The sequence below is a fragment of the Panthera leo genome, chromosome A1 (assembly GCF_018350215.1).
Source record: "Panthera leo isolate Ple1 chromosome A1, P.leo_Ple1_pat1.1, whole genome shotgun sequence".
NCBI lineage: Eukaryota > Metazoa > Chordata > Mammalia > Carnivora > Felidae > Panthera > Panthera leo.
In genome coordinates, this window is record NC_056679.1 from 14524487 (window position 1) to 14550483 (window position 25997).

General features: G+C 40.9%; 1 protein-coding gene across 3 annotated transcripts in view; it reads right to left on the bottom strand.

The window, feature by feature from the left end:
• DCLK1 (doublecortin like kinase 1) overlaps positions 1-25997 on the bottom strand; it is a 336772-nt gene that overhangs the window by 43510 nt on the left and 267265 nt on the right. For all 3 annotated transcript variants that reach the window (XM_042953181.1, XM_042953250.1, XM_042953046.1), the window contains 5 exons: positions 18107-18191; positions 15304-15412; positions 8648-8705; positions 8039-8158; positions 3363-3509 (listed from right to left, as the gene is read on the bottom strand). In XM_042953181.1, coding sequence (XP_042809115.1) covers positions 3363-3509; positions 8039-8158; positions 8648-8705; positions 15304-15412; positions 18107-18191 — 519 coding nt within the window. The remainder of the gene's footprint in view (positions 1-3362; positions 3510-8038; positions 8159-8647; positions 8706-15303; positions 15413-18106; positions 18192-25997) is intronic.

Consider the following 25997-nt stretch of genomic DNA (forward strand, 5'->3'; position numbering starts at 1 on the left):
CAGTTCTCACCCCAAATGTGGCTGGAAACGTCACTGTACATCAAATCATGTTTTCTCATTAAAAGGCTTTGATAAATACTTAGACTTGAATAGATCAATATAGGTTCTTAAGGCTAAGCTACAACATTTTTATAGAGTTCTGTAAGAATTAAAAATAAAAAATTTTGGGGTGCCTGGGTGGCTCAGTCGGTTAAGCGGCCGACTTCGGCTCGGGTCATGATCTCGCGGTCCGTGAGTTCCAGCCCCGCGTTGGGCTCTGTGCTGACCGCTCAGAGCCTGGAGCCTGTTTCAGATTCTGTGTCTCCCTCTCTCTGACCCTCCCCTGTTCATGCTCTGTCTCTCTCTGTCTCAAAAAAATAAATAAACGTTAAAAAAAATTTAAAAAAATTTTTTGAAAGTTCTATATGTATAATACCATATAAAGTGAAATCTATAGCTGAGTTAGGAATTTAAGAATAATACTTTGCTACTTATAACAATCATTAAACACTTAACTAGCAAAAATCTTGTTAGCAGTCCAACAATTTAGGCTTTTTTGAGGTCCCTTTAATAAAACAGTAATGCAAAGTGTGTTGTGAGGCCTTTTTATTTATTTGGTAAGTTTATTTATTTGGGAGTAAAAAGATGGATTCAAAGTCTTTACATTAAATTTGTCATAGCATTTTTCAAAAATGGCCTATAGCTCTACATTTTGGCAGGAGATGCCAAATCCATGCATGGGTAAATAGTAAAATTTTAAAAGCAATGTCAAAAAAGATGGAAGATGATTTTTACAACATACAATTTATCGTGAAACAGTTTTATTTTTAGGAGTAATTTAATTTTTACTACAAATAAATGGGGAATAAAAATGAAGGAAGCTAATAGTGCCATATTATCTCTTTATCTTCATAAAATCCCCTTAAAGGAGGCTCAAAGGAGTTAAGAAACTTGTTCAAGGTCATAGGACTAGCCAGTCGAATTCCGAGTAAAGCACTTGGTTTTGAACTTTGGTCCATCTGACTATAAATCCTCAGTATGTGAATGTGCCTCCCATGACGATTCTCTCTTATTTCCACAAAAAGGTCAACAGAATGTGACATTAACAGAAGTCCCAAGTTCAGTTAGTGACGTCATCCTAATTTTGTTAAGCTTATTTTATTCTTCTACCTATTTTATACTATAAATAGATTTATCCCTGCAAAACTCACCAAACTTTACTACTTTCTGAGAGTAAGAAATTCCTCTACTAGAGAAGAATTACTTCTGCTTCTATATTAAACCTAGACTGCAAATGACTCCAATGGCATGTGTGTATTTCATATTCTTACATTGGAAAAGAAAGGAAAAAAGGAGTGAACTTTTTTTCTTTTTGAGTAATTTAGAAAGTAGAACACTGGAAGGAGCACAGTACTTTCGCAGTGTCCTGCAAATTGTAAGTTTAGAGAAAGAACGCTGCTAAGTAATCATTTATGGCATTTACAGAAATAGATAATGCTCTGGTGAGAAGCAAGTGAACGATGCCACACAAAAGCAAACTGCTGAGGGGGGAAGGGAAACGAAACTTTAATTTTCAATCACGGAATTTTCAGGGTTTAGAGAAGTTTTGAAACAAAGGCTCAGTTGTGAGTCTGTTCCCACGAGACCATCCTACATAATTCAGGACACAGGAATAATGAATGCAGACAAGAGAAAATTGCTGCAGTTTACGGAGGCAACTATGCAGAAGAGAATGTTCAGGCTACTGCGGAGATGTGGAATTTGAGGTGCAATTAAGTCAGAACTCCGTCGATTGACCTCAGCTGCCTTCCTTAGCCAGTAGCTACAAGCTTACAAACATAATTGCAATTAACTAACTGCTTGCATATTTATTTCTTGAATGCCGATTTAGCCTACGTGAATGTCACCTCGATGAAGGCCTGTCTCTCTGTCCGCTGGCACAGAGCAAGCACACAATAAATATCCCTAATTCGCAGCTTCACGGGGTCTAGTGGTTAAAAGCTTAGGCTTTGGAGTAGGACAGAGCTAGGTGGAGATCTTGGTTCCTCCACATGTGAGTTATAAATGGCTCTAGGCAGGTCTTTGAACTTCTAGGGACTTAGTTTCCTTACCAGTGAAATGGGACAGTAACAGAACTTACCCCACATGGCTGTTGAGAGGATTGAATGAGAGAATGAGTGAAAAGCGCAGGGCAAGCACACGGGTGGGTCTCCATTACAGCAGATGTCCCCAGCCTTTTTTGTGCAGTGGGAGTTGGGTGGCTCATCTGCTGCTAGACTTGAATGCTCATTCGGGTCATGGGGCGGAGGGTGGGGTGGGGGCGGTGGGGAGGGAGCGGAGCTTGTTTCAATGAAGATCTGTACCCTGTCACCAGTCACCAGATTCTGATTTGCTAGGGCTACAGGGAGGCTCAGAAATTTGCATTTTTAACAGGCATCTGGGAGTAGTTCAGATGCAGGGAGTCTTTGGACCACCCTCGGAGAAACACTGCTTTATAAAGAGAATCCGCAATTCCCAGATTTCTGAAGAGATGAACAAACTACCAGTAATATATAATACATGACTCTTGGGCCCAGATAATGAAAGTAAAAGAACTAATATCTTGGGGGGGGGGGGGAGTAGACAATGAATAGATTTCATTAAAACTCCAGCCTGGAGAGCCAGTAAAATTTATGTTATTCCCATATTCACCAGAGACAGCTCCTTGATGCCCAGTCTCTGTCTCCTCAATTTTTTCTAAAACTGTCCCCTGAACAACTGGACTAGGAAAGGAACCTCACTTGCTTGCATGAAGAATTCTCGGCGTTTCCCCCAGAGATGCTGAGTTCATGTAAAAGCAAACCAAATGGTCATAAAGGAGGGTCAGGAGGTCTGTGATTTTAAAAATCAGTCCCTGTTATGATTATTTTTATGCAGAAGGGCTGGTGACTTTAAAACTCATGATTTACTGTCTTAGCTTTTAGATCATATTATCGAAATATAAATTTGGGAGACCAAGGGCTTCCTTTTTTCTTTCCCCAAGTAAAAACTTTTCACATCAAAATGCCGTGGATAAATAATAGACATGTAAATGCTCACGATTATCTTGGCTTAGCCCAGGGTATTAACCACAGCCCTGGAGTTTCCGAGTTCTATTCCCCCAACCCTGTCTCAGGTTTTTATTTGCTATTGATTAGTCAAGTACTCCTAATAGTACATTAACCCTTACAGATAAACTTAAAAGGCTAGTTTCTAGCTAGTTACTGAAGTCCAGCTGGAAACTAGCCCTTAAGGTAGTTTCTTCCTTCTAAAAAAGGAAGAAATTAGGAAAGGAAAGAAGAAAGATTGATATTCACTCATGAGTGCTTGGAACTCAAGACCCCTGAGGTTAGAATCCCTCTTACCAGGAGGTTCTCTGGCTTGATGTCCCGGTGGACAATGTTCAGGCTGTGCAGGTATTTGATGGCGCTGGCCAGGTTGTACAGCATCCCACTGGCGTCTCGCTCAGTGTATTTGTTAGTGGAAGTAATGGCATCAAAGAGGTCTCCTCCCTGAGAAGAGAACGGCAGGTGGAGCAGCACATTAACAGATGGTCCGATCGGGCCGCCTGGAGAGGAAACTGACATGCTAGCAGGGACATGAATGATACTTGCAGAGTCTTTGGGCTCCCAGGGCTTTCCCTGCCACTTTCCTCTCAAAGGCTCATGGACTCCATGGAGATTTCTCTCCCCACTGGGGAAGCCAGTGGCATCTCTTCCAGGGCTCAAAGAAGCAGGGCAAGGACTCCCTGCCATCCAACACGCAGTCGTTACCACAGCCCTGGCCCCGGTGGAGAGGGGGAGCCAGGTCTCCAGGGCAGCAGCCTTGTGACACACACCTGGGTGCCCCGGTGGCACGTGCTACGTGCCTTGTACCAACTGCCAACAGAAGTTCAAAGTCATAATCCTAAACCTCCTCAAATAAGAAACAGGTAATAGTGCAGACCACACCCTTAACAAAATGTTCTGCTGGCTTGTGAAATTCACACACACACACACACACACACACACACACACATTCAATTCCCTTCAATCTCTAGATTTAGCTCTCTTGGAGTGGGCGTAGTGTTTTCTTTTTCAATAACGTGCTTCTTTGTAAGGAGCAGAGGAAAGGACCAGAAACTGTCATTTGAAAGATGAGAGAGAAAGAGAGGAGGAGGGAGGGGGATGGAAAAATTTCAAGGAAAGTTTTCTAGGACCATTATTCATAGGAACTTTTGTTTCCCTTGTTCCTTGCTAACTTATTGTTATTTGGAGACACAGAATGATTGTAGGCTCCAATTTTAGTTCTATTTATTTGAAGCCCTTTCAGAAATTTGGGTCTGATTTACTAACAACGTTCGCATCATTCTTGCACACAGTGCACCAAACAGCCGAGCACAGGAGCCAACTGTGTTCATCTGTTGCCTCAGGTGGTAAGGGATTGCATTTTTGTTTTTAAATAGCAAAAATAAAACACAGCCCGTGCAGGCTGACAATTTTCGAATGTCACCCTCTGGCGTGGCCTCTGCTCCCCTGTACAGCCTTAACTCAGGGGGCTTCTCCCACGGTCCGTTCAGTTCCCAAACTAAACACATACATTTGTGTCAACATGAACACTTTCTCTCAGCCTTCTGTTTCTCTCAAAGGCGAGGCTGCCAGATGTGGGTTTACAGGTTGTCTCCATGCCTCTCCAGGAGGTGGGATTTTCACTGCGGTCTGCATGAACAGCACCCCCTTGCAGCCGGATGTGTGCGTGGCTGAGTACAGCAACCCCACAATGACTCCACGGGTGTCCTAGTTATCCAGGTAGGCTCTGGGCATCCTGTATCCCCCCTTCTTCTGCATCCTCAACAAAGCAGTCAGCCAGTCCTTCCCATAAGGCGTGCCACATGCACAGCCTCCCGGGCCACCCACTGCATCTTCCGGGTGAAGGTTTTTGTTGCACTATCCCTGGGGGCTGTCATGTGGCCTCACAACGTGCCCTCTCGCCAGGACGTTCATACAAAACATCCGGCAAAATGACTGTTGCCTTCCCACGTGGAATGGTGCCATTTTCTTCTCCCTTCAGGAAGTCAGCATTCCTTTCCCCCATGGCTCTCCATGCTCAGTTGCCCTGCTTCATGCCAACCTGTTTCATCTCATCTCCTGCCACTAGCTGGACCAATCAGTCACCTTTATGCTCCAGCCAGGATATTCTTCCCAGATCATTAAAACATGCCCCGATCACCCTGCATTCCAGACCTGTCCTTAGAGCCCCCTTCCTAGAGTGTCCTTTTTTTTTTTTTTTTTTTTTTAAGAGGAAGAGAGAGAATGCATGCCAGAGGGGCAGAGAGAGGCAGAGAGAAAGAATTTTAGGCAGCCTCCACGCCCAGCTCAAAGCCCGACTTGGGCTCCATCCCACAACCCTGGGATCATGACCTGAGCTGAAATCAAGAGTAGGACGTTTAAGCGACTGAGCCACCTAGGCGCCCCCCTGGAATGTCGCTTCTAGTCCCTTTGTCTTTCTAACTCCTGCTGATCAATGAGGGCCTGGCTGCAAGGTCACCTCCCCCCACAAGGCCTGTCTTCCTTGGAACACATACACAGTTCCCATGTGCACACATCTGTAGGCAGAAGTCTAAAGGCCTATTCTTATTAATTATGGAATTTCACTCATAATAACCGTTACTTTACTGTTTTCCAGAATATAAGCCTTGTCTATCCTATAGCTGCAGGCACTCTGGCATACCACTGGACATTTAGGGTTTGAGAGGCATAGCCCTAGCTAGATGTCTCAGGGGGCAAATGTTGTGGGAGCCTTTCAAGTCAAGCCTGGGGTTGGCCTTCACTTCCTGGGATACTTCCAGACCTGGTCTCACAGCAATTTGGGGTCAGCCTAAATTTAAGGGTATGATTTGGTGGTACAATTGAGAAGTCCCGATGCTGGACTATGCAGACACTCTCAGGCCTTGTTAGGCTAGCTTGGTCCCCCAGAGGAAATTCACAAAAGTCTGTTAAGTGAAGTGAGGACCTCCCAGTGGTACTTAGCTATTGTCGCCTGACTAAGCAAATGAATGACAATCACACTAGGCTTTCCCACAAAATGTGTTCCGAACTCTTAAGCCTTTGCCTCTTTCATTTCTCAGCTTGAAGTTTAAGTTGGTCTTAACTCCGCAAAAATCAGCCAGTAAATGGGGGATAATCAATGTTTAACAGCACACACAAGGGCAAGAGGAATGATTTAAATTTATTGCTCTAAAAACTAAAGTCATGGGGCGCCTGGGTGGCTTAGTTGGTTGAGCGTCCGACTTTGGCTCAGGTCATGATCTCGTGGTTTGTGAGTTCGAGCCCCGCGTGGGGCTCTATGCTGACAGCTCAGAGCCTGGAGCCTGCTTCGGATTCTGCGTCTCCCTCTCTCTCTGCCCCTCCCCCGCTTGTGCACTGTCTCTCTCTGTTTCTCAAAAATGAATAAATGTAAAAAAAATTTTTTTTCTTTTTAATTAAAGTCACTGTAAAAATATTACCCTTGGTGCTAGATAAAGTATATTTTATAATATTGGTAATTACCAAACTTTATATGGCAATAAAGCACCAATATGAAAATCTTCTGAATAACTGAAATCAGCCTTTCTTTGTTGAAAGAACAGTTTACCATTTTTTATCTCCCTCAGCTTCAAATGTGACAATAACCTATATCACTATAAACAAATAAGTCCCACCTCTCTGAAGGAACAAATCCTAACATAAGGAAGGAAAAAGGAGGCTTCACCTGTAGAGATAAATAGCCACTAAGAAAAAAAAAGCCAACGGCTCTAAAGTAAAGCAACTCTGGGGCGCCTGGGTGGCGCAGTCGGTTAAGCGTCCGACTTCAGCCAGGTCACGATCTCGCGGTTCGTGAGTTCGAGCCCCGCGTCAGGCTCTGGGCTGATGGCTCGGAGCCTGGAGCCTGTTTCCGATTCTGTGTCTCCCTCTCTCTCTGCCCCTCCCCCGTTCATGCTCTGTCTCTCTCTGTCCCAAAAATAAATAAAAAACGTTGAAAAAAAAATTAAAAAAAAAAAAAATAAAGTAAAGCAACTCTGAATAATAGAAGTTTAAAGGCTCTTTGAATGAATATTTTTTCTATATAGTAACAGATTAGTTTATCACATGCTTTGTCTTAAATCTTTACCCAAGGAAACACCACCTTCCACAGTATTGATTCCTGCCACCAGCTGGGGTGTGGGATTCCAAACAGGGTTCCTGGAGCCCAAGGCTCTCACTGATGGGTGTGCACCGTTGATGCAGAGGGTGCTGTGACCAGTTTACGACATTTTACAAGTGAAGTAGAAATGGGTCACACCTTCAGTTAGAGCAACAAAATAGAAAAGTGAAAACTATCACTCCATGCAAACTAAACATTAAATTTATAAAAACGTTTAGTTACTGAAAATGTTAAATATGGAAGTAGAGGCAAGAGATGAGTCACCTTTCACGTAGATTCAGCCGTTATTAACATATGGCCACTTCCATATTCTATGATTAATAAAACACAAATGTAATCTTATGTGACAGGACAAGGCTGTAACATTTACTGAAAGGCAGCAGAATATTCACATGATTGTTAAGACTGTGCTGTTTCTCTGTTAGGTTGGTGACTAAAAGTTTAAAGCCTTTCTTAAATATAAGAATGGTTGGGACATTTGCATGCCGTTCATGAAAATGTGAACGATTTCCACTAAAATGATAACAACAATGATCGTAATGGTATCTAACACTTTCTGTGTGTTAGCAAGTGCATGATAGAAGCCATCCCTCTTGTTTTCACCATAACACTCCTGGTAGGTGCTATTATTCTTCTCATTTTACATATGAGGAAACTGAGGTGCAGAGAGGTATACCCAAGGTCAGAAAGCTGTTGTAGGTCAAGGCTGAGACTTGAACTCTTGCAGTAAAATTCTAGTATTAATACTCTTCACCATTATGCCAATGCATAGAAATGAGAGACTAAACACTGATGGAAGGGAATAAAGGAGAGAGCGCTATCTATCATATAGAAAAGCATGGTGCCTCGTGTAAGTTTATTCTTTTTCTAAGATACACACCTTTACTAGTTCCATGACAAGATACAGTTCTGTTGGCACATCCATCTCTTCGATCAGAAGAACAATATTGGGATGCTTCACTCTTCTTAAAATAGACACCTCATTCTGGATCATGTGCTCCTGTTCGAGGGAAAAGTTACCTTAATCAATATACACGTCAAAACATATGAGGAGCTAACTCACATGAGTAAAGCTATACTATTTGAGGATCAAAGGAGATATATTTTGGTAAAATATGATGAATGTATCTTAGATCCTGATATTCGGATAGCCTACAATCACCATAAGCTGTTAAAGGTCCTCAGATGATGCTCGTAAATTTAGAACCTATCAGGATAACTCTAACTGCATATAGAAGGATGGAATGAAACTTAAATCACAACAGTAAATGAAGCAAGTAAACAAACAATGATAAGCGACAGAAATAGCATACAGTCATTCCAATTAACTTTTATCCCAAGAATATCTATAAAGTTATATTCCAATAAATATATAACATTCTATTCCACCCAAATGAAACCCCTAGGGTGAACTTATCTTTGGGAACTGATCTTTGTGTTTCTACCCCCCACAACAATGTATTTTCACAATAATAAACCTTATACATACTTTGCCTCGACATTTGCTTTTCTTGATAATTTTCAGAGCATATTCCCTAGCAGTTGACCTGCAAAGAGAAAATATTTGTAAAAAATAAATTTAATCTCAAATCTATTGAGTCATTTTGGTAAGGATTAATTTCTTACCCCATAGATCTTGCATCAAATAGATGTAAATACTTTATAAAAAGAAAACACCTCTTTTTTTCCTTTTTTCAAAGAAATATGTATATCTTAAGGGGCTGACCAAGTGTGCGGACAACCAGCATGATAGCATAGAAACATCTTGAGCTGTTAATGTTACCAGATTGTAATAATGTTCCCACCATTATTGCTATTGCCAAGCGTAACTCTTCCTGCTGGGTTGCCCAGCCCTGCCCTGCCCTCTGAAGTGGTGTGGTCAGGACATAAAGCAGACGTGAGTTTCTGCCCTTCTACCCAATCTCTCTTGAGGTTCTGTCTCCACGAAGTGTGGCCGTGACCGTTTTCTGAATGGCTCTCACAGTCTTACTGAAATCTCTCAGTACACAGCTCACACTCTTTAGACTCTGGTTCAGTGTGCAAGTCTACAAGTTCTGTTGGAGAACGCACGGATGATGTGTCCAAGGTGTACAGAAAGGGATATGCCCATTATCTGAGCTTCTTGTGACTTCTTGGGCCTTCCGTGGCGGTGTCATATCACAGAAATAAGACAGAGGCAACAATTAGTTCATCTCCCAAAGCCACAAGGCAGCATCAAAATCAGGACTCTTGAGGTCTTGAGGACTCTGCTTCACACACAGCCCAGCCAACACTGCCCTCCCCACCATGATGGGTGTGGGAGGGAGGGTTTAGTCACCCAGCTACCTTTAAATAGCTTCCTAAGTGGTGTTAGCATTTCTAAGATGCTGTAGTGCCAAAAACAACCGACCGCTCTATTGTCCAAGGACACGACGTATACTTAATAAGCATAAGAAACCACTATTTTACAAGCATTGCCATTTCATTTCTGGTGGGAAACCGAGACAGCTTAGCTCCTTCCCTAGAGATGACAGCCAACTTTAGGGATCCAAATGAAATACAGTGGGAGTGGGGCTGATTAAGAACAAAAGTTTAAAATAGGGCTTTAGAACCTTCAGGATAGAGAATCAAACAAGGATTTCCTACTTATGTGCTTAGAGCTAGAGTGACCTGCCGATAAATGAAAGAGGCCAGATATTAGCCGTGTGTCTCAGGGGCATGACATGGATGGTGTCATCTCCTAAAACCACTTCTCCCAGGATACTTCCAGGTCCCTGCCTGGATAAGTAGGAAAGTGAAATTACACATGTTCAAGGGGACTCCTCACATTATGAAGGGATCACCGGGTCCCTTTAAGTAGCCTCTTCTTTAGAGGCTTCCGAAGGGTTTGTTCGCAAATGTGAAAACCCTCAATCAAGAGGAAAACTAAAAGCTGAAGTGCTTCTAGATTCTGCTTTTCACGAATCACTAAAAAAACTATAATAAAACAAATGTGAGCTTCGAATCCATGAGCAATTTCCTATCTGGTTTAAAACGTTTCATTCGAGGACAGAGAAATCTGGACTATGAGGCTGACTGCTGTGATAAAAGCCAGTAGTCCCAGGGAGGGCCAGCGAGCTGGAATGGAGGTCACGTTTCATTCTGTGCCTCCATAAAGGGGTGGATGACAGGACAGTGTTGGTGAGAAGAGAGGGGGACTTTTTAGTTTTTTCATTCCCTGTGTTTGCCATTTGATCCTCTGTTTCCCTGCAATGAGTAAGATTTCAGGATGCAAAGCAAAGGGCTGGTGTAGGACCAGGAAGGCTGAATCCTCTCTACAGAGGGACAAGGAACAGAATCTCCAAGGAGCAAGTGGGTTTATTGGCTCCCAGGACACCAAGCAAATCAAGTTATGTACTGAGCCTAGGGCTGAAAGGAAAATGCAAGCAAGCCTGGGTTGCTGTGGCCCCAGGGCTTAGAAGGAAAAGGGACTTTATGAGTTCAGTACCCAGAACCTTACATAATATGACTCAACACTCAGATTTACCCACCAAAATTAACACTGCAAGTTTTCTTTCTTGATTCCTTGAGGACAGAACTATAAAGTCATAGTAAAATCCTTAATTATTGGAAGTATATGTTTATAGGAAAGCAGCTGAGTCTGGAAAATTAGCCTGAAAACAGGTGTTAGTACTAAATGTATACCATAAGAATAAAAATTTAACTGCTTGCTTTAAGTTGGTAAATGAAAACACTTGGCAAGAAATAAAACCTTAAATCAAGTATTTGTCTTCCTGCATACCCTAACACAGAGGACCTCTGTGCCCCTGTAATTACGCAGCAAGAGTTACAGGCATGGTTTTTTGGGGGGTGCCTGGGTGGCTCAGTCGGCTGGGCGTCCGACTTCGGCTCAGGTCATGATCTCACGGTTGATGCGTTCGAGCCCTGCATCAGGCTCTGTGCTGACAGCTCGGTGCCTGGAGCCTGCTTCAGATTCTGTGTCTCCCTCTCTCTCAAAAATAAATAACCATTAAAAATTAAAAAAAAAAACAACACGCATGGTTCTTTGGTAGTTACAGAGGTGAGTAAAACTTGGTCCCTGTCCCCAAGGACAGGAGTCTACAGTTTGTTATAGCGAGGACACTAGACACAGGGATTGCTGATGAAACTATCAGCCATTTGCTTGTTTCTGAAATTACATTCTTGACCTTGCACAGAATCATGGAGCCCTTGAATGTCACAGCAAAGGCAGCAGCAGCAGCAGCTGGACAGATTTTGTTTGCTTCCTCGTATACAGGAACCGAATCTGTAAGGTCTCTTCCTGTTAGGTTTGACCCAAGGTCAGAAACTGAACTACTAAGAGAGAAATTTCCAAATTTTATAAACTTGAACTAAGTCTAATTTTTAATATTCGTGCTAAAAAACAATGGTTTGGAGAAAGCTGTCCTGTTTAGACTTTGTGACTGTCAACCCAAGGCCAGCCTGCTCCCCCCCACTCTCCCCAAGGCAGCAGAATGCTTAGTGGTTGGGGTGTCTTGGACTAATGTGCTTTTTGTTGTGGCTCTTATGGGGGATTTGCTAGGTTTCCAGGGTACTAAAAAAGATTACGTGGAAAAGGAAAAACAGCTTCCCAGGTATTCCTACCATAGCATTTGATGAATTTCATGGCTGTCCTTTGATCATGGGTCATGTTCTCAAGCAGAGGGACCGAGGTCTCGTCTCTCTCTATAGACCCAGATGTATCCACTGTAGGCCTGAGTTAGCAGGGGCTCCAAGCATGTTGGGTGAGGTGCAGAGATTCCAGAGCGTGGTGGCATTTAGGACCCCCCAACAAAGAGGGGTTCGTAAACAGCACCCTTTGTTTACCTCATAATCATAATAAAGCCCATCTCAGCCTCCTCCTAATGGGGTAATTGTGGAGAGCCCAGTCTCACATCTCTGGAGTAGAGTTTTATTTTGAATTTGAGCGCGAGCCCCAATGGCTATTGGGTGCCAAGCATCCTTGGGAAGAAAAGAAGGAAGCACGCTGCCAGCTAGCTGAAAAATAGCTAAGCTTCTCCATTCTGACTCATCCTCCAAATTGCACTTCAGAAGAAAATACCTTCAAACTACAGTTACAAGGTTTTGGAGGTTCTTGAGAATTCTGAAGACTTTCTAGGTAGATGCAACCCATTATTTGTGACACTGAAGCCTCGGCATGTTCAGATGGGTTCAAGCCCACCTACACTCACTGCTGAAGCCATTGGTTTCACTTCCTCAGGTTTATAGGGGAAGCAGGGAGAGAGGGAATCATGGGCAGCTCGAATCTTAATACAATTCTGATGCCTATATTGCTAAAAATGCAAGCAGTGCAGGTAGACAGGAGGGCCAAAACCTATCTGAGACACTGTCACTGGTCATAACTGCACCACATGTACCCTTGGCTTGTATGCTGATTAGTGCATGAAGAGCCAGGAAAGCCAAAGATGAAGGTCACTTCATTGAGAGCCCACTACTCGTGCTCTGACTTCTCTATAGTGCTTTTCAGCTTTCTGAGTTTTCTTTGGGGCCTCAAGTGCTCTATGAAACAGCTTCAGAATAGAACACGTCTCAGTTCACCAACTTCCTTTAGCACGTCCTAGGGGCTCCCGAGGCCACTGGAGAAACTGTTGCTGGGGAGGAGAAAGAAATCTAGGCGGGCCTGGCAGTTACTACCAAAGGATATGCTGGCTCGCGACCATGGAACAAAAAGCCTACAGAACACTGTTATTGTATCCATTGTTATAGGAAAACCTTCCCTGTGACAGCATATTATTAACAGAGGAGGGACATACTTGCTCTTGTTAGTACTCATGCATCCTTCAAAATATGGCAGAATGTACCCGCAAGCAATGTGTGCCATTCACAACGTTCTTAGCTTGCTTTTATTTTCTTGGACCTCTGGAAAATATTAAAAGAATGTTTCGTGATGCCTCCAGGGAGAGAGGGCACATGCCATATGTCCTCATTCAGCAGGAGCAGAATATTAACACTTTTTGGAGCGATCTGGTATTTAGACTCTGAAGGTTCGTACGAAGAGACCCAAGCTGTGAACTCATGCAAAATGAACACAAGCCAAACTAGAGAGAAAGAAATTAATTCTGGATGGAACCCAGATAAATTCCTACTGTGGGAAGACCAGTAATGTTGGACTAAGATGCCATCATGCTCCCTGTGCTAGCTAGAAGACACAGCACATGGCTGCCACACCAGACTCAACAGATGATGAACTCTGGCAGATACCCCACATACAAAGGGCAATCTGCTAAAAATGGGAATTTCTGCTACAGTGGAAAAAAAGTTAAAAAATAGTTGAATTGACTATCAGTAGAGGTATAAATGAAATATAAACGTATATAAACACACCCACACTTCCATCCATTGCCTTAAGAATGGCTTCCTTGATTTAATTTTGGACTTCTTTCTATAGGAACAGATAGGGCATGTGTGACTTTAGATCAGATAAGCTGCATTCTCATGACGGACTCTTGGAGGCAGCAGAGTGGTCAAAGTGTGGGTTCTGGAGCTGGGCTCGGACCCATGCCTTACTAAGTACTTCCTTGTTGAGCGATTTTGGGCATTTCACTTCTCTAGGTGTTCTTTGTATGCTATAAACGGAGACAATACCGATATGATGGGATTATCATGGCAATTACATGAAATATGATAAGGGCTTTGTGCATAGTGTGTGCGCAGCAAACAGTGGCTGTTCCTGTTTGTGAAGGTGTGAAGCCTAGGAAAGCAATGGAGAATTTTCTATATTTGGTGGTGATGCAATAAATGGTCACACTGCGTGGTGGCAGTGGGGTGATGAGGGGAAGGCAGGGGAAAAGTTTGCCTAGCAGTAACTACTAAGGGGTTTTCCATACTGCCGATTCCTCACGCCCCTCTCTTACAAACAGTGGCTGCTACAGCAGTTTGCTAGCACTGGGAATACCCTAGCCCACCTGGTATGCTGGGGTGGAGCAAAGTTTGAGATTTAGTGCACAAGGGTATCTTGACGAGGGCTCTGTCACCTTAGTCAGGGAAGCGTCTCCCTAACAGCCGCAAAGGAAGCAAAGGTTCCTTTGCAAAAGCTGGGGAGCAAATCGGTGGACGCTGGCCAAACTAAGGACCCCTGTGGTGTCCGAGGCCCTGTGCAGACCTCCAGCTCTAAAGTAGCATGAAACTGTGCTTCTAAATCAGAGCCCCGGAGAAGAACAAGCTGGGGATCTTGCCAGGCTAAAGCTCCCAGTCCGAGGCATCCTCCCTGAGTGGTAGGGCAGAGTGAAGGAGCGTTGTCTCACACAGCGCTGACCCGCAGACGCCCAGCCTCACTCAGGGCAGAGAAAAGTGGCAAAGGAAGCGCACACACCCCAGGCCCGTCCCCAGGAAGCCAGCGGGGTACACCCACCCCCCTCAAGGAACGAGGCAGGTTCCCCCTGACTTTTCAAAACTCTGCTCACCAGCTCTGAGAAGATGCTTCTGGCTCACCAGGTCCCTGTGAAGCAAGAATCTGCTCAAGAAAGGAATTCCAATTCGAACACCCGGCTTAGAGTTTGAGGCCACTTTAATCTGGGTCGTGACTTTATTAGTTGTCACTTCATCTAGGAGCCACCAGCCACTGTCCTTGATTAGGTACCAAGGTCTCAGGCATACACCTTTTACTCCAAACCCCTCGCCTTTGGCCCACAAGAGTACCGATGTCTTTCATTTTAAGATATTTTAATGCACTAAACACTATTTTTGTTGGCATCAGTACAGATGTGTTTTAAAGCAAGGTTATTATATTTAATTTGATGATATATCATGTTAGAATTCACTGTATACAAAAACGTTCTGACCTCTACAAAATGGCTCCAGAAAGTGCAGAAAAAACTGCTCAATATGTTGTTTTTTTTTTACCAAAATAAAAGGACTCACCTGAAAGATCTGGCAAAGTTTTGCTGAGTACATTAAAAAGGAAAAATCAAAGTCCTTAATTTATAGATTGTCCCAGAAATCACTACATTTTTCAAATCTGTTGTTAGATGGACTTTTCTTTCTTTAAATTTTTTTTTTTTGTTACATCTGGAGTTGAGACATTAACCTGTTCCATATGTGCCACAGACTGCAAATAAAGACACAATCTTGGAAAACATAATGCCAAATGTCTCCTTTAAAGTTCGATGCAAATGAGATCCTTCTCACCTTTCTACACATTCCTTGACAACAGCAAAATTTCCATCCCCTATTGTTCTTCCGACTTTATATCGTTCTGTTATTGTGGCTGGAATCTGGAAGCCTTCCTCCAACACTTCTGAAAGAATCATTAGTACATTTTTATCGGCAGAAAAGGGAACACAGCTGTTGCACCAGAGAGACATTTAGAAGTATCATCGGATAGACTGGAACTGATTCAGAATCAATATGTCACTTTCCGTACAGTGAGGCAAGCCCCGCTGCTGACACTCCATACTCAACAGTGTTTTACTAAGACGAATGATAAACTAAAAGGAAACGTAGAACGTATGGGGCCCATTCCCACCGATGGAAGAGGGACAGTGGGGATTCTGAGGAGGAAGTTCGGCTCTGTGGGTTTCATGCCAATGTGATCAATAGTGTTTACGGAACACCCCCTGTCTACAGAGAAATGACATTCCTAGGGATGGCTCAGTAGGAAAATGGAGTTTATAGGGGGCGCCGGGCTGCTTGACAGGGTACAAGCATGAAGCATGCCTGCTGTTTGGACACTTAGCTTTACTACATCCTGAAGTGGAGATCTCCGTAAAATTCCTTATGAACTAAGCCCGGAGTGTCACCCCTCCCCAGTATCAATGACCAGATTTTAGACAAATGTTCTCACCAGCAACCTGCATAGCAGATGTTGAGTTAAAATTGCAATATTTATTATGTCTGTGAACAGAACAGTTTTGTAGTTTCAATTATGTTAGTGCCACTAACACAACACATTTTCCCCCTTAAAATGCATTTTGAAACATTTTACAAATGCCTAATAATGCTTTAAATATCTGAGGCCATAAAACTAAATAAGCCACACTTAGGTCACATAAATATATTGGATAACCTTTACCATCTTAGGGGTGTAAAAAGCCTTTTATTGCTGGGCTCTAAAATTTACATGCTTTAAAGGTATAAATCCTAGCTCTCCCTCAGGCAAACCGAATACAAAATGTGATGGAAGGCCTAGTGTGTTTTCTAAATGTGCTCCTATTCTGACCTTTAATCATAAACTGAGACTAAACATTTCTTCTCGCAATAAAATTAAAACCTCAGGCGGTGCCTCGACTTTCTGGGTGATTTTTGTATTCTCCGTTAGTCCTCATCATTGGGGGACAACAAATGGAAACTCACAATTATCACACATGTGCGTTAGGACCCTTATTCTGGTTCTGTGACCATGCTCCATCTGTACCACTCTGGATTCTAGGGTGGATGGAATTTCTGGAAAGGGTTGTACAAAGTAGGACATTTGCTGCTGCTATTTTTACCCCTGGCATTTATTTGTGCAGCCTCTTTACCTCTTTATAGGTGACATTTGAGTCTTTACCCACCGGAAGCTATCACAGTGGTCTCCAGAATAAAGTGAGAGCTGAAGCCAATTAACACCCCTTCCCTAATCCCCACCATCTCACACCCAAAGAAGCCAATAATTTTGCCTCTGTTTGAAAGACTTAGCCTGGGGATTTTTGTCTACTCCATGGGAATTAGAGGAGATGGCTGGAGAAGTTTCAAATGCACTGCAAAGCACCCGAATTTATAAAACATCTCTCAGATGACACGGTCTTAAGGCTCTTTACTACATGGATAATAAAAATAGCCATGCTTGGCTGTCAGAAGCAAGTCTGACTCCAGATGGGAAACGGAAGGAGGTACTTCATCCGTCCTTCCAGTGGATGCATCACTGAGGCACCCATCTGGAGCGCACGGCTTGGGATTTTTTTTTTTTTTCCTATTGATAAAAATGTATCTTTTAGGCTTTTGGCTAAGAAGTCTTTGTTGAAGTCTTAGCCAAGGACCAGTTCATTTCATTAGGTAGATACAAGTACACAGTAAAACAAAAGGGACTTCGAGATGGTTGAATTTCATAGTTCTGGAAATGCAAAAAAAAAAAAAAATCTGATACTGCATGGTAGTCAGGAAAGAATTCATGTGCAAATCGCTTATCTCATTTGACATCATCAAAGTGCTTCCCCCCAAAGGTACTTTTTCTGGAAAACTAAATAGTATCATTTCAAACAAATGAGGGATGCTGATTCTTTAACAGTGACTTGATCATATCAGTTTTATACTTTTCTAAATACTTTCTCATAATTGACTTGAGCCTGATAATGACCCCCAGCGAGGAAAGAGGCATATAGTACAGTCTTACACAATTTTATAGAAGGGGAACCAAGGTGAAAAAAAGCTGAAGAGGCTTATCCAAAACAATTCAACGAGTCAGTGAAAAAGTCAATTCTGGAATCCAGGTCATTTGACCACATCAAAGAGAAATTCTAAAATGTACTAGCTTAAGGTACAAAGAATATTTTTTGCAATTGCTATCAAGTAATTCTTTTTGTAAGGCCATGTTTTCACACATTGAGTTCACTTAAGTACATCTGTGGGGCCAAACCAGTCAATCAAGAGAGTAAGTATACTTTAATATACTGCAAGTGATCAGAATTGGGGAAAACAAAGGCAGCCATTACTTCCTTTTATTTTCAAAGTAGGCAATAGCTGGCCTTCTTAGAATACTTATACCCTCAGAGGATGTGAAATATCTCCAAATCGGGCTAATTCCCTTTTCCTGTTCCCATAGAGTAGATATGATCCCTGGGAGAAACTATATGCAATCCTATCCCCTTCCTCTGGCCCCCAGGAGCTGTGTTAAGCTTCTATTTCATAATTCTCCCAAAGTTACAGTTTTCTGAAGTAAATTTAGCCAACCCATCCTCTCCCCCCTGCACAAGGGAAGCCTTCTCCTCAGATACCAAGTTCCCAAGCTCACCACCTTCTCCAGGTCCGTCATTCTCATCCATTGAGCTGCAGACTTTGGTGGATGCAAGGGAAGTAGAGGAACCTCCATGTTGAGAGCTCTGCAAAAGGGAACAGACACAGAGAATGAAAACACTGGGTCCGGGTGCCAGTCTCCAGATGCTATGCCCAGCCCAGAATCTCGGGAAGTAACTGCACCCGTCACCAGGGAGGATTTGCTCTGAACGCTTGAAAAGGGAGGTTTTTATTCAATTGGATTGCTTCTCTTTCCCACCCTATTAACCAGTAATGGATGGTTTAACTGTGTCAGGATAATCACTCTAAATTTGGATGTTCCTTGACTTTCTATTCCTTTTTCTCAAAATCAGCATCCCACAGCTTACTGTTTAGGTTTGTCAGATTTTAAGCATCTCACCTCACTTTTCCACAGTCTATCTGCAAACAGGCCTCAAATATGGTGCCACTCTGATCTCATCCAATGAGTTTTCTATTCTCACCATAGGAAAAAAAAAATCCTTTTCCGTTTATTTTATGGAATTTTCCAAAAAAAAAAATTGAGGCTTACCACATCGTTGGAGAAAGGTTATAGAGTGGGTTTGTTAATTCCACTTTGCAATAAAGACACAAGTACTAAGCCGGTTATCGATATGTTAACTGTTACAAAATAAGTCTGAGGCAAAGACAGGAATAAAAGCCTAAGCCTGGTGATTCCCTTGTATTTTTGGTGTATTTTGACCCAAGACCAATGAGAGCAGACAGGGTAACAGCTCTATTACAAAGCTCAGAGGGTGAAACAATACCAAATATTTAGTACTATGATTAGCTACAGGGCAGGACTTTAACAATGAACCTTCCCATCTCTGCATCTATTCCTTGAGAAAACAATCTGCACATTTCAATGCTATTTCTAAACAGTGAACACAGCTTGTCCTAAAAGATCTTCCTTCTGTTTCCCTGGGTTTATCCACTTGGTTGGCCTGATGGGAGCAGGAGGCGGTGAGGGGGCGGCATTGGCTCATGGTGCCGGCTGTCTGTGGAGCAGAGAGAAGGGAAAGAGCATCTGTAGTTGAATTAATAATGAAGAGGTGGCGAGAAGCAAAGTTGACCTATTTTTCTTCTGCTTACCTGTTTCCCTTCAACCTCCTCCCCACTGCATCTAGCCTTAACAGGACACGAAGTAGGAGGGAGGAGAAAGTTTTATGTAATTCCTTTACCCCCAATAGTATCTTCACGTAAAAGCAAAGGTTATAGTTTTCACCAAAAAGACTAATATCATTCGGGGAATGTTACTTAAATCACTGCAGGGCCATTTGAGTCCACTGCCTGTTCTCCCAGGTTTGGCTAAGATAAATATGCTCCACTGGACAAGTTCATCAAAGCTGACAGCTGACATTGGGGTAAAAGTTAAATTCGCGGAAAGGATACATCTGCTTCTGTATAGGGCATCCTAAAAGTTTTGAGGTTACCCCAGAATACCCCCGAAGGCCACATAGTTTGTGTGGTGTGCCCTTTATTTTCCTATATCATGAGAATTCCCCCATCAATCAATCAGTCTGGTGACTTGAGCGGGGTCTTTTCCATCTCATCTAGCCTCCCTTTGTGACCAGCAGAACACATTTATCCTATATCAGGCTAGAAAGAGGGATCCAAATCATGACATTGAAACAGTTTTCTCTTGAGATGATACTATGTAGTCATAATCAACTCTGTCGAAGGTACTGTAAATGTATGAGCTTCTAAGTCACGCTCTGCTGACTTTTACCGAAGTCTGTTTGTGAAAACCTTGTATTCGTAATATTGGAATACAAGGCTTAAACAAGGCAGATTTACGATGTCGATGTCTGGAGAAAATAAACATTAACATTACCACATTTGAGAGGAAGGTGTGTGTTTTCCAGAAAGTGAGGTCTTTTATCCCTTGTGTCATTGCTTTTGCTGTAGACATAATGTTGTTCCAAGCAGAAAAGCAGTAAGTAAATGTCTAAAATGTAGACCTTCTCTTCTGGGCTTTCTGATCCTTGAATTTCTTCCAGCAGCATCACAAGTGGTGTTTAATAATGTAGACACATTGCGGTTTGGGGTGGCAGGTGCTGTCTTGTCATATGGTGTTTTAAATTTTAGAATACAAAGACACATTCTTTCATCAAGCACTCGAATTAATAGACTAGTAGCATGTTTCCTAGCAAAGATGTCCACAGTTATGCACTCAATTCCAAAAGCTTGTTCTTTTAATAATATCAGATACTCAAAACAGAACTCTGACCCAGGGGCACCTGGATGGCTCAGTCGGTTAAGCGTCTGACTTCGGCTCAGATCTCGAGGTCCGTGAGTTCCAGCCCCATGTCAGGATCTGTGCTGGCAGCTTAGAGCCTGGAACCTGCTTCAGATTCTGTTTCCCTCTTTCTCTGCCCCTCCCCTGCTCACACTCTGTCTCAAAAATAATAGATCAACATTAAAAAAACAAAAAAGAACTCTGACCCAAAGTATATGAAAACATCTTTTAAACTGTAATGTGCTATAAACTTGCTGGACATTATTCAGTTAAATGCCTTATCAACTAACTAATTGCATTTTTAACAGTTCAGCCAAACGTCTGATGCCCTGAATGCTTGCCACAACGCCAGCTGTGTTTTCTCTGCCTTATGGACAAAAACCCCTCAAGGATTTTAGGCTCTGGTTTGGAAAAAAAAAAAAAAAGGTAGAGTTAACACAAGTTTGCTTACTTTTAGAATTGCTTATTTTCGACTTCAGGTTTGAAAATGTACCCAAGGTAATTTCAAATTTCATGCTGAGGGTAACAGCATTTTTTAAGAGAAAAATTTACTTAATTACAAATAGAACTCCAAGAGGAATGTTCTCATTTTATTTTATGCTCAGAGTAAAAGATTCAGAGTATTAGATTTTTAATGGGGTTATCACTTCTTTTTCCCAAAGAAGTAAGATAGTTAACATTATACCCTTTTCTAAGACAATGATTATTCATAGATTAAAAGAATTTCAGGGATTGGAGTAAGCCTTAAATATTACCTATTCCACCCTACTTCTATTCAAAGACCAAATTCCCACTATAAAAATCCCAGCCATGTGGTAAAATGGCCTCTGTCCAAACACCTCCGCCAGTGAACACATTATTTCTTGAGGTAGCCCCTTAATTGTTCATATGAGGCCAAGAAAGTTCTTCCGTATGTTGAAATGATGTCCTTCTACATTTTCCTTTATTGGTCTTAGCTCTCACCTCTGGAGCTACCCATTACAGGTCTAATCCATTTTTCATAGGACAGTGCTTCCGGAAGTTGGAAATAGTTACTGCACCCCTTCAATTTGGATATTCCCAGAGTTTTTTTTTTTTTTTTTTTTTTTTATTGTTCATCATGTGACAGAGCTCCATAACCTCTTTACCTTCCTATGGATACACTCCAGTTCTCAATAACTCTTGTTAACGCTAGTGTTAAAACAAATGTAATATTCTAGGTGTACCTGACCAGCCCAGAGCAGAGGACAGAGCTTTCTTCCTTGTGAACAGAATATTAATGCACGGTAAGATCACATCGGCTTATTGATAGCACCATAGCTTTTTAGCCTGACACTGAGCTCACAGATATGTCAGATCTCCCTAGTCTGTATTTGAGAGGTTGGTGTTTTGGATCAAGTGTAAGACTTCCTATTTATTCATGTTAAATGTTATATTTATTACATAGATATGCTTGCAGACTGTTATTTTTTGGATTCTGATTTTGTCACTTAATGTTTTTTGTCCTCTCTCCTAGCTGAAGTGATTCAATAATAAACATGGCTCTTTGTGTATGCTAGTTACTAATCCTAAATATACTAATTTAGACAGTGTTGGAACATTTTGATTACTGCCCATAAGTCTGATTGAAGGATTTTGAAAATCGTAAAGGGAAAATGTGTAAATTTTTGCTCTTTAGAATTAACCCAATGAGATTAACCAGCTTTATTTGTGACCGACAGAAGCCGAAAAGCCCACTTAAATTTTTGCATGCTTACAAGTGAAATCAGTTTAGTTATTTGGCTTTTCTGGACAGACAAACCATTTTATAGTATACATAATGATAAGATTTTATGTTTGCTTTAGTTTGCTAGTTCTAAGACATCTGGGTGCATAGTACAGAACATACAGTTATTTTAGAATTTAATGCAATTAGCTGCTCTAAGAGACATTGTGACATTTGAAATGTTATCACCTCCAAGCTGATTTAATGGAAACCAAGTGGGCAGGTTGCTGGCACCTGGATGCTTTTATGGCACACCTTCATAAAAGGACTGCCCTAAGTAAGAACACATCCGAAGTGTAGCTTTTCAGCTTGGGATCATATAACAGATGGAGAACATATCACACTTTTTGAAGTGAGAAAGCTGACATAACAGCTCTAACCACATTTTACCAAGATGTATCTGATGACTATGTAGTTAAAAACATTTCATTTTAAATATAATGGTACTAGTTACCTCTGCCATTGTATTAATGGTGTCACTCACCTGAGGACTACACTGAATAGTTTTCAAAAATATCCAATTGATGCAACTGATCTACTCGAGGTAGAAAAATCTCACCAGATAACTTTAGCTTTGATTGGATAATTGTATTACTTCCACTCCACATTCTGTCTTGGCATACAATTATTACTTTGTTAATATTGATTTGAAAAACTGTAAAAAAAAAATAATTTGAAAATCAAGTGGATCAACTTTATAAAGAAAATGCAACCAATAAATAGTTACCAAACTCAAACTACTGTCTTGGTGATCTTGACTTGAAGTCTACAGAATCTGTAAAGATGACCTCCTTTAATAAAAAAAAAAAAAAAAAATTAAATCATACTCTTAGTGTAGAAAGCTTAAAACCCAAGGATTCTATATGAGTATAGACAAACCATACATTCATTTGCTCTCCGAGTGCGTATAGAACAAGTTGGTGACGTTGATCCGTAATAACTAGTAAGGTGTTATTATGTGAAACAAGAGAAAGGGAATTCCTTTTTTTCAAATTCCTCTATCTGCATTCTTCATAACATGTTAGCCTAAATACAGTTTATGACAAGTAATCGTGTGTGTAACAAGAATCAATATTGAAAAATGTAAAATGTTATCATAAAGATTCGGTCACAGTTTTTAAAAGACTGAAGACCCGTTATTCATGAAATTGGTTTACTCAGAGGAAGAAAAAATGAAAATGGGAATACTGGGATTAAATCTATGATACTGAAGCCACCCATGTGAGCCAAACATTCAAAAATAAATGTATTTAGCTGCAATTTTGTTTGATCAGGCAGCTCTCTTGCCTCAAGAGTCAGGCCAAGATGTATCAATTTAAAATCTGAACCATTTGTCTTGAAGAGACTGTTGTTTTGGGGGAGGGGGACACAATGTCTCCCCTGAGGAGTTATTCTTCATGAAATCATAGTTTGGAAAGGGGACCAGAAAGTCATCTAGTTTATCACCTCTCAATAAAATAATTCCCCCCATGATTAACTCCCAAATGAGATTCCTAGTCTGTGATGAAGGGAGCTCACTACTCTTCCAGGCACCTACTATACTTTATTTTAAACTCTGCTATATTAAGAAAGCATAAATACAATTTGGAATTTATAAATTTGTAAACATTTCTTCCAGTTGTACCATTATTGCTTTGGGCACTGGTTACATTCAGGTTATCATGGAACAAATAAAGAGAACCAACTAAAGTAAACTACAATTTTAAGGCTAAAAAGAACCTACTAAAAATGTTAGATTTAAAACTAGAATTTTGGACTTCCATAACAATTTTACTGTAAAATATTTTTCTAACTAAGCCAGTAGAGTTTTCTATTCTCCCTTACCCCACATTATGCATTAAATAAAGTATGGATTTTTATTCTAGACTGACGCTGGGTAAGCAAGCATTTTATTATCATCACTATTTATTTTATCATATATTTACTTATTTTATATACTTATTTATTCAGTGATTTAAAAAAACTTGTTTACACACCCATGTACATATATCTACATGATCATTTCCCCCACCCTACAACTCGATGACCTTGCAAAAAATGCCTTCAAACCCAGGAGACAGTTAGTATGTCTAAAAAAATGCAAGCCAATTCTTTTTTCAATCAGTCGGCCATTGGTCTGACAAATTCACCCTTAAGACAACCCTGAGAGAAAAGTATATTAATGATTTTAAGATGACCAGCTGAACCCGAATTCTTCATCACATAGTCTTCTCATTTTGTTGTTTGTTATTGCCAATATTTTACACTTTAGATGTCATGGGATGCCACTCTGCAGTATCTCAAGTATCACTTTGCTGGTGCTAATTACATCACAAGAATGCCATACACACAATTACAAAGGTAAAGATTACCCCTCAAAGTCATTTCCATTTCCGTGTCTACTTATAAGTTTTCTGAAAGAAACTCACTGAACAACATAGGTGGTTTTTCCTGTTTATTACATAGTTATTCTAAGGTGGTAAGTGTCACAAAGTTAACTTTGAGGGGAATAACATGGTCCAGTGCGGAATACAAGCTATAACACTTTACAATGAAACCACAACACAAGGTGATGGAACTTTGAAAACTGGGTAGTTCAATGAAACATCTCATCATTTAGCACTATAAAACTCTACGATGGCCTCAACTGATGGATTTTTAAAACATTTTGACACCAAATGCTCTTTTTAAGAGAATATACATCCAAGCCACTCAAACTGTATACAGAAACTAGGTCACCCTCTTTGTAAAAATTTCATCCAAATGTACAACATTCATAGTGTATTTTGAAGTAAAAAGTCCTTAGGACAAATAAGTCAATTCCTTGTTTGTTGATGAATATAACATAAAAAATACACACCACAGGAAAATTAGCTTTCATACTTCTTTGCCTGTGACCTTTCAGATGCCTACTATCCTGGCTTCAAAACCTTTTTGTGGCCATATATAATACAAACACCCATGTATTACATGCACCATTTATCCATCATCCTTACTAAAATGAACCACATTTTAAAGACACTATATATCATGCACTCTTGAAAATTACAGCTAGGGCCTCAGATTTCCTATCTTTTCCACATGCGTTACAGGCACAAAATTACAAATATTTTTCAGCTGACAGTATAACAAACTGCATCAGGCAATCGGTATATTGAATTCAATATATTTCTAATTTTTACACTACACTCTTGCGGGCTATCTCAAACAAATACAGTTCTCACTCACATGCACAATTAGAGATGCTAGCAAAACTAATGCAAATATGTATAAATGGGCAAATGTATGCATATATAGTAAATCCGTTTGATTAACATTTTCAAGTGTGTATATATTTATGCAGATATATACACACACATAGCAAGTATAGGAAGGTTACTACTGAAAATACGTCAACAGTTCAGAATAGTGTTTTGAAAGAACATACAAAATTGCCTTACAGGTTATCTGGCTTTGTTACCAACCTACTTCAACTCAAACACAGTTTGGATTATTTTATATTTATGTTTCAATATTAACACTCAACTACTCACAACTCTATAAATCAATGTTTCATTCTTAGTGAATATGGATTGACAACCAATACATGTCATCAGTGCATACACTAGAGAAAACATCAGTGACAGTATTTACTCATTTTAATAACTGAATATCAAGACATAACGAAACAAACACTGATGTGTGCTTATACTTAAAAATTAACACAACTTTGGGTTTGTTTCAATGCCACATTTTTTGTGTATCTGGATTCCAATTTTTTGTTTGTTTGTTAAATAAATCATTACATCTATTAGGAACCATTTTGCCTTACTAGTTCAGCATACTGCTTTTGAACTTAAAAATGCCCCAACTACTATGTCACATTTAACAATTTGTGGCATTTAGGTTTTACAAGATCCATATACAGTTCCA